Raw genomic sequence first — 10,273 nt, forward strand, 5'->3', positions numbered from 1 at the left:
CAAGATCTGAACTAACAAACTTCGAAATGCTAATCATTAGGGTGTCAAAGGTACCTAGCGGGCGGTATGTTATATAGAGCGAGGCACACCGAGTAGAATCTCATGCCCAGACTCATCACATCAGCCAATCCGACCTGATCTGAGGATGAGCTAAACCAGCATCCTTTATCACAATCATCACTTGAGTACATCGGCTTCTTCGGAGGCGGTAGGAATTTGGTGAATTAACACCGTCTTAACATGAAATCTGTAAGATAGAAACGTGGAGGGGGGGGGGGGGGTCCGGTTGCAGATCTTGTACGATAATGACATTAATACAAGAGCATAAAGTTAGTAATGATATTCAGAAAAATTTAAAAACGACTGCAATTCTAAAAAGCTAAAATAAGAAATTTTGCATAAAAGCTTGAAACAAAATGTATATTTTCAGAGCAAAGATATACCTTCCCTTTTGTTTTATCTTTTAACTTTTCTTCAACTTTCTTTCAAGAACCAGTATAGATGTTGAAGATAAAGCAAAATTATACATCATATTGAAATGTGGCGTTTTTTCTCAATTGAGACGTTTGTTAACAAAAGCTGTAAATGTTTCAAATTAGTCCTGCAGTTTTACACACACACACACACACACACACACACACACACACACACATGTGTGTGTGTGTGTGTGTGTGTGTGTGCAAGTCATATGTGCGTATGTTTCTTGTTTTCTCTAACAAACATCATTAAAATAGATAATTTCGATATAATTTTGTATTGAAAGCTTTGACCTCGTGCCGAAATGATGTCTCGATATTATGTGTCTATTTACTGGGCTCACAATAACCTTAGTATGCCAGGGTCATCAAAATCTTTTGTCTTGATATATGTAGATCAATCAATGCTTTTGCTGTCGGAATCAATGTTGTATTTTACTATGATATGTCATGTATTATATATTAAAGATATATTCGGTTCTTGATTAAACCATTAACCAGCAACTAAAGAAAAATATGTATTTTGGTTAATAATTTTTATATATTTTTGTTTATTGTTTTAAACACAAGACAACGGGATTTTATAAGCAGTCTTATTAACTTTATTGTTTTAATATACTTTTTCATATTAAATCCTGTTATAACACTAGGTAATGTCATGCGAATTCCGCCCCACGCCCACACAAGTCCCATTAACACTTTCTATTCTCGCCCCACACCCACACAAGTCCCATTAACACTTTCGAAACAAGCTGCTATCAATATATGTCATTACTTCTTGGCTTTTACATAACTGTGTTTTGGTGTAGGGGTAATGGAGACAATGTTCATAGGGTTATAGTTTAGTGGTAAAGAAGACAAGGCTCATAGGGTTATAGTTTAGTGGTAATGGAGACAATGTTCATAGGGTTATAGTTTTATGGTGAAGAAGACAATGTCCATAGGGTTATAGTTTTGTGGTGAAGAAGACAATGTCCATAGGGTTATAGTTTTGTGGTAATGGAGACAATGTCCATAGGGTTATAGTTTTGTGGTGAAGAAGACAATGTCCATAGGGTTATAGTTTTGTGGTGAAGAAGACAATGTCCATAGGGTTATAGTTTTGTGGTAATGGAGACAATGTTCATAGGGTTATAGCTTTGTGGTAAAGAAGACAATGTCCATAGGGTTATAGTTTAGTGGTAATGGAGACAATGTTCATAGGGTTATAGTTTTGTGGTGAAGAAGACAATGTTTATATATATCATTACTTTAAGCTTTTCACAAACTATAATGTAGTTTAGTGGTTAAATATAAAATATCAGTTTTAACTACTTTCTGAAAAGTATAACGTATGAAAACTGTTATCCATATTAAATTGAAAACATTAGTGTAAGTCTCATTTGATTTAATCCCAGACATTTTTAATAGCGATGTTTCTTGTAATAAACACGTCTGTCTCGGGGAAAATCTAAGTAGAGTTTATGTTGAATTATTGTTTAAATCGTGCCAACCTTAATTAAATCTAACCTAATCTTATCGTATCTTAGATTCAGTATGTCATTTCATTAAAGATTGTGTGGAGGTGTGTTTGGGGTCCTTATATCACGTGTTCTATATGTTCCTATTTATCACACTTCATTCTTAATATAGAGTTTGAACATCTTATCAAGAATAGGGAAAACACCACAACCCCAGCTGCGATCAAGAAGGAAGTGAACTTTGATCAGTTACGATACCACTATAAACACAGGCTATTTCGCGTCTAACTGTATAGATTGACAGGTAAGCCGAATGAGGCTTGGTTTTACGCAAGACTGATAATATGTTACGTTGCACGTCAGCTCAAAACTGGTTACATAGCACTAATTCAAAGTTTTCATTAAAATGACAAGTAAAGAACTTCTAAAAACCTTGAGGAAGAGAAAGACTTCCAAATAAAAGGAAAGAGGTAGTACTGAAAGTTAAAACACGTTTAAATTCAGTACAGGAGATTTTAAAAGATACAGATAAATAATGTATATCCTTATAAATCAGGGAACCAATTTTCTTTATAAAATATGCAGTTCCTCGCAATAAGAAGAGATAGAGAGAGTTGTACTTTGATGAGTTAAAACACCTGTTACCACATATTTATTTAGTTTCAGTTACAATCATGGCATATATAAAAACACCATAGTCATGAAAATAAACAAAGTAATTCGGCCAAGTTTTGGAACTAATTTTTGTTTTACTCTTAACACACAGACGTGTCCTCTGAGCTGGTCGGCGAAGGGATAATATCCAAATTTGTGTAGTAAATCGCCAGGTACCATAAGGCGTTTATTTAAGCGACTATGGCGCATAGTGACCCTCCCCCTGAAAATAATGGTTGCGCCATCAGCCCACCTAACTAATTCTCATTGATATCATGTAGCAAAACGTAATCGTTTATGCGCTTGAAATTATACAAACCAATAAAGTCAAGCACCTCATGAGCAACATTGTGCATTGGAACAAAATGCCGCTTTTCTGACAGTTCAGTTATTATCTGCACTTGGTGACTTCGTACGATGGCGGTACTTTTCGGTATATAGCTGAACTTTTCGGTATTTTATTGAATTTTTGTTCACTGTTTCACGCAGTTCTAGTGCATACAACTAGTGCAATTGTCCTAAAACACAATCGCCACCGCTATGAAGATAGTGAAGATAAACTGAGTAGATTTTATTAATTACATGTTATTTATCTCTAACTACAGACACGGTATGGGATATACTTGTACGCGCTGTTTTCATATGAAAACTCATCCTTTAAAATTTAAAATCTCCCATTATAAAAATACAAGGGCTGCAGGTCTCCCTCTGTGTGAAAATGAACGGAAATCAGTTGTAAGATATGTTATGTTCATTGGCCTAGCACTTACTGGATACGGGGTGGGAATGGTGGTCGGGTACTGCGCAGAAAAATTATAAATCAGTTCCATCAGGGGCAGATTAGATTCAAGTTTTGAACGTCATTCCTTGAACGCCCATACTATTTATAGGAATCACAAACTCACGACAAGTTTTATAATATTTTTTATCGTCATAGCCATCCGTATTTAGTTTAAGACAAAAGAATGCACCCACGTCTTTACATCTTTGCCTACCTACCTACATAATGCACAAATGTATGTATATAGACATATGTACATGCAAAGAGGCAAGTAGATTATAGTTTCTATAATGTAAGTTTTGTGCAATTGCCATTTTTGCCACCTCCCCCATTACCCTCACTATCACCATCACACACACACACACACACACCCACACACACACACACACAGAGGAAGGTATTTAGAATAGCTAATCAAAACGTCTGTTCCTGGACACAGTTATAGTGATTGTCATGTTAAACACCAACGTGAGGGTCATATAAAGGCCGCTGTTTATATCAATACTATTTTTCTGTCCCCACTCCACCCAAATTCATTTCTACACCCACCCCAATACGATTCATTTCTACACCCACCCCAATACATTTCAAACAATGATTCAACAGGCAATCAAAACAAATACCAATTAATATGGAAATTAGGTAAGTCGTCTTCTAACTAAACTCGAAATGCATTTTTGCTTAGTTTAATATCGATCCGTAATCATGAACGGCATGCATGATAGCCGCCATAAAATCTGACATAGTTTCGATATCAGTTCATACTGCCGCGTACCAACTGCACTTAGTACGGTTATTACACTGCATGTCGACATTTGGGATGACTCATCTCTTCAAATCCCATAAGCAACTAACACATCATTGCTGATAACTGATAAAAAGGTATTTCTTTTTTAAAACAACAGTTCGTTGGCCATCTCGAAGGAAATGTTTATCAGTCTATCTATCTATTTATTAATCCATCTATCCATTCCATTCGTCTGTCCGTCTATATATCTATTTAACTGCCTGTCTTCATACTTATATATATGTCAGTCTGTCTGAAACTAAAGTAGATGTGTTTCTAAGAATCCAGGGACATTTTAAAAGTTATGACAGCCCAATATTAAAACCACCTCTCCTACTGTAACACCCTTGATATCTTATGTATATATTTTCAAATCTCTTAATTGCTTTATAGCAATTAACAGTAAAATGGTGTAAAATTCGCTTTATCACACTTTGTGCACCATCGTGCGATATAAATAAACAAAACTTGCCATTCGCAGACTTTTTTTGGTAAAAGTGGTTATTTATCTCGAAAGGACAATAAAAGTAGCCGTAAAGTAATGTCGAAACCGACAATGCCAGGACACGGTAACCTACATCCTAGGTTGCGGTCAGCTCCATCTAATGAGAGAAATAATGTTGGCTCATTAATCTTTGTTGAGACGTTCATATCTGTTATAATTTTGTAAGATCCAAATTGTTAAAAAAAATATATAATATAGTGCCTACCGATACCAATCGTTCCATATATAATAAAATTTTCTATTTGTCTTAAAACTTTCCTTTTATGTCCCGGAACTTAATCAAGGTTGAAGTAAAAGTCTGTGGGTGGGTGAAGAATGAAGTAGCAGTTCGTTTGACGGTGCGTTTTGTGACCTTAGGTGACTTTTAGCTGCCAGGATTTCTTTCCTAGATTAAGTCGTGTTTCGCGTGTGTTACATAAGATTACTTTTCCCATTTTCTTATCAAACCGTGCAAAAAATGTGTTTGCGAGGAGTTATTGTTTGAGAAAAATACTATTCAAATTATTTGTCATTAATGCAGGCTGGAAAAAAGAAGTCTAAGAGAGTTACGAAATAGGCAACACCAGAACACATACATAAATCCAGTGTCAACATTTATGACACGAATAGAAACATCATTTTTAAAAATATTTTAAAGAGCGGATTTGGAACCATTTATTTTTCCTAACATGAGCCATGTGAACTTCACATTTATTATTTAAGACACACATAGAAAGTTGAGTTTAATAGGGGTAGTTTGCGACTCGATGTAGGTTCGTAATCTTTTCACACAAGTATTCTTAAAATCTTTAGTAAAAATGCTGCGAAAGAAATGGACAATGTAGACAAATATTGTGAAGAGAAAATGGAAGATGATAACGATAGTGTTGCGATTCAGAAGAAGACACGTCGGTGACACAAAGAAACTTCTGTCGGAAATATTCAAGGAAAGCAAATGCAGTTATTTACATTGTTTTTCTCGCCAAAGTCAGTACAATGAACATGAAAATAATATTATGAGTCTGGGATGGGGGTGGGGGATGCTCTAAGATAATGTCCAAAATAAAATGACACAAACATTGAAATGAGAGTACAACAATTCAATACATCAAAATCCTTATTAGCCGGTATGTTCTAATACTAAAGTCAATGTATTTAACAGACTGCATTAGGGTCCAATCCTTTGCGATTAATCTGTTTCTGCCTAATTGTTATGAATATACATTAACACTGACAACCTAGTAAAACCGATTAGACACGAATAAATACTAACACTCTTCCCTGCTAAAACCTATTAGATGTGAATATACATTAACACTGACCCCGTATTAAAACACGTTAGATATGAATAAACATTGTGTATCTGTTAAAACCTATCAGATATGAGTATACATTACAATTTACCTCATATTCATACCCGTTTAATAAAGTATCTCGTGTAATTTAAAATAACACGATTACAACAAATGCAAAGTTTGCTGCATGCATCGAAATTCTCGTTGCTTTTGTTCCTTAAATCATTTGCCAATCTCCAATAAAGTGAGTTGTAATAAATTGACTCGTGTCCTTCCAGATACATGTATGTCATTATTACAGTATCGCCATCTTGAATGCTAGATCACGCAGAGTTGGCAGCTGCAGAAAATGTGGATCATTACTGACAGCGAGGGTCACGGTCCGATTTCTGATGCTGACAGGTGATCTAGCAATGATGGTCACATTGCTGACAGCGAGGGTCACGGTCCTATTTCTGATGCTGACAGGTGATCTAGCAATGATGGTCACATTGCTGACAGCGAGGGTCACGGTCCGATTTCTGATGCTGACAGGTGATCTAGCAATGATGGTCACATTGTTGACAGCGAGGGTCACGGTCCGATTTCTGATGCTGACAGGTGATCTAGCAATGATGGTCACATTGCTGACAGCGAGGGTCACGGTCCGATTTCTGATGCTGACAGGTGATCTAGCAATGATGGTCACATTGCTGACAGCGAGGGTCACGGTCCGATTTCTCATGCTGACAGGTGATCTGGCAATGAAGGTTACATTGCTGTGATAGTGATGTTTTCTTCTGATTTTGTTCTGTACTTGTCAATTTTAATGTAATTATAATATTTATAATTTCACATTCGTTATGCGGGAGAATGTTATCTTTTGTTAATGGTTGTACTGTGGTATATATACATATCAATTTTCTACTCCCGGAAAGAGCTAGAATTTAGCAGCATTTCGTACAAGTAGGAAACGATACGATCGTTTTTTACTTGTGTATTACCATACTAGAGTGAAGCTTGTGTATCAGATATCAAGTCGAATTCTTTATTAAAGCTTGTGTATCAGATATCAAGTCGAATTCTTTATTAAAGCTTGTGTATCAGATATCAAGTCGAATTCTTTATTAAAGCTTGTGTACCAGATATCAAGTCGAATTCTTTATTAAAGCTTGTGTATCAGATATCAAGTCGAATTCTTTATTAAAGCTTGTGTATCACATATCATGCGGAATTCTTCGTCAAAGCTTGTGTTATTAGATGTTTTACCTGCCATATAAAACCACCATTTATAACAAAGAACTAAATTACGAATGTTCACCCAGATCCCCCCCCCCCTCTCTCACCGCTCCGGTGGCCTAGTGGTTAGAGCGTCCGCCTCGGAAACGGGAAGTCGTGGGTTCAAACCCAGGCCGAGTCATGCCAAAGACTTACAAAAATGGTACTAACAGCTGCCTCGCTAGGCGCTCAGCATCAAGAGGTTTGTGTTAGGACTGGTCGGCCTGGTGTCAGGACCATGTGACTGGGTGGGACATCATGATACGTGTCTGCAGCATGGTGCCCCAGTGATAGACATCACTATAAATTGCTACACTGCAGACATCGTAGCGATATGACTGAAATTTTTTTAAAGCTACGTTAAAAATCCTAATCACACACTGTGTCTCTCTGTCTTTGTCTCTGTCTCTCTCTCTGTCTCTCTCCACTGTGGTGCTATTCGTGCCCCTAGAACTAGAGTCATTTAAACTGGTATGTTTGGGTAGTCATTCAAATTGGTATATTTGGCGAATTGTTCAAATTATAATGTTTGAGGAATAGTTCAAATTAGAATGTTTGAGGAGTCGTTCAAATTAGAATGTTTGAGGAGTCGTTCAAATTAGAATGTTTGGGGAGTCGTTCAAATTAGAATGTTTGAGGATTCGTTCAAATCAGTATCGTTGTGGAGTCGTTCAAATCAGCATCTTTGTGGAATTGTTCAAATCAATATATGTTTGGGGATTCGCATAGGGAGTTGTTTAACTCGGTATATTTGGGGATCTCTCTCTCTCTCTCTCTCTCTCTCTCTCTCTCTCTCTCTCTATATATATATATATATATATATATATATATATATATATATATATATATATATATATATAGATATATATATATATATAGATAGATAGATAGATAGATAGATAGATAGATAGAGAGAGAGAGTGTGTGTGTGTGTGTGTTTGTGTGTTTGTTTGGGGTGTCGTGACGGAGATATATAGGCAATGTGCAAAAAGAACTGAGACTACACGATTCTTATCAGAGTAACATACACATAACCGAATACGCTTTTGGAACCACTAGATGTACTGACAATAACTGTCATATATGAACTTCAAAATGACCTTCAGTTACTGGTGTTGTGTAAATTGTGAATATTTATTGTACTGAATTCACTTTTAGTGGCTGTTTAACCTTGATTTTTTAATAAAGATCTAAACGGTTGATAAATGGATTATTATTATTATTATTATTATTATTATTTGAACAATACTTTTGAATATACTTTTTTGTAATTTAGATGTATCATTAAACTTTTTGAGGGACACATTATTGAAAGGGATATGAATTATTTGTCCTCCTTAACTGTACAAGCCTCAATACATTTCCAGTGTATTGAACCCTTTTACTTACATGAGCATTTTTTGCGCAGCTGCGAGAAAGCATGTATAGGTTATTGATAACACGCTAAGGTCAGCCCTTATCGGTTGCCTCGGTCTGTATTTTGGAAAGACACTAAGCTTCCATGTTCCTGACACGACATAGCCAATAATGCATTAAAGTGCCGTTGAAAATCATCCGACCAACCAACTACAGTATTAACTTCAATTTGTTTTTCTCCTTCATTCTGATCAAATTAGTTAAATCTCATTAGACATGTCTATAAAAATTTACCAAAATTGAAGTATTAATCGTAGGAAAATATACATACAGTCGATATCGCTTAAAGACCTATGTATATTCGACAACGCATAGATATCCATGTATTTTGAAAGAGTTTAAGACAAATTAATTCGAGACAAATACTAAATGATGTCCTATTAGTTACCTTTTTTAAGACAAACTAATTATGGACAAATTCTAAATGATGTCCAATGATTGACGATACTTTCTGAATCGGTTAGTAGCCCATTCTTACAAATCGTTGTCACAAACCTAGCGGAATTTGTAAAATATCATTGCACAGTCCCAAGTTTATTTGAGTTTAAACATTTAATTCAGAGAATTTCGAGTACCTTTGCTTAATTAACAAAACAAAATTTGTGCAGTTGCGATCTTTGCGTTGCATTCTTTTAGTTCCTTTTTTTTGTTCTTTGATTGTTGTTCTTTGAGCATTTTCTATGATTTATTTTTTCTTTCTTTATTTTATTGTAGATGCATGTGTTACACTTGTTTTGAAGCACAATGAACATAATGCTGAACGACTGATGTAGTTTTCAATGATTTCGGTAAGATAAGTTCGCGTGGGCCAAAAATCTTTGCTTTGTTTCTTTTCTTTTCTTTTGGTAATCTTTTCTTGGCTTCTTGTTTTGGTTTTTGTTCTTAAAGAAAATGTGTTGTTTATATCTTATTTTAGAAATCCTTTAATTACTCTTCTGTCTCAAGAAACATTGACAAAATAATTAAATTCATGGCTAAAAAACTAAAAGATAGTTTGTGCTTCTTTAATAGTTTGAGATAATGATGACGGCCATGTATAATTTTGTTTTCTCCAAAGCAAATATTGGTGTCTAAATATACTAACTAAAGATAAAAAGTATCAAAATGCTTACGGGACCGTAGACTTCTTTAATACGGGTGTCATGGCCATCTGTCTCAATATCCTCCATTGTGTGTTTCTCTTTTATACAGCTTAATCTCACCAGTGTAGTGGTTTGGTACCTGATTATCTTAACACAGAAGTTCGGTATGTATCGATAGTCTCGTATTCAATCTTTTTACCGTTTTATCTCCTAGTCCAGGTCCGCGCCTGTATCTGTTGGCAACGGGGGTATGCAAATCCTGGCTGTCAAATTATAAAAACTAAGTTTCTCAGTTGGCTACATATAAATCGAATACACCATGCAAATGCAGTCCTTTAAGCACTTGGAATTGTGCAAGTTTTGACTGATAATATGCTATGTCATTATTTATTGCTTTGCGATAAACTTCGAGTGTTCGAGATAAGGAAGTTTAAGAAGTTAGAACAAACGATTGACACGTGAGACACGAATGCGAGTTTTATTCTATATTTTTAAAACAATTTAAGAACTATTTACGGCATTTATCTATAAAAGATATATAAGGAACTAGCAAAGGAAGCCACAGTCTCTTCAAGGATGTT

The 10,273-nt window shown here is 35.4% G+C and overlaps 1 protein-coding gene across 1 annotated transcript in view; it reads right to left on the reverse strand.

Annotated features, from left to right (window-relative positions):
- LOC149790575 (chitin synthase chs-2-like) overlaps positions 1–9,900 on the reverse strand; it is a 61,571-nt gene extending 51,671 nt beyond the window's left edge. Inside the window, exon 1 of the mRNA XM_089972653.1 lies at positions 9,723–9,900. Within this exon, the coding sequence (XP_089828779.1) occupies positions 9,723–9,779 (57 nt within the window). The 5' untranslated portion in view covers positions 9,780–9,900. The remainder of the gene's footprint in view (positions 1–9,722) is intronic.
- Positions 9,901–10,273: the final 373 nt, after the last annotated feature.

The sequence above is a fragment of the Sinohyriopsis cumingii genome, chromosome 10 (genome assembly GCF_028554795.1).
Source record: "Sinohyriopsis cumingii isolate HCF-2022 chromosome 10, ASM2855479v2, whole genome shotgun sequence".
In the NCBI taxonomy this organism is placed as follows: Eukaryota; Metazoa; Mollusca; class Bivalvia; order Unionida; family Unionidae; genus Sinohyriopsis; species Sinohyriopsis cumingii.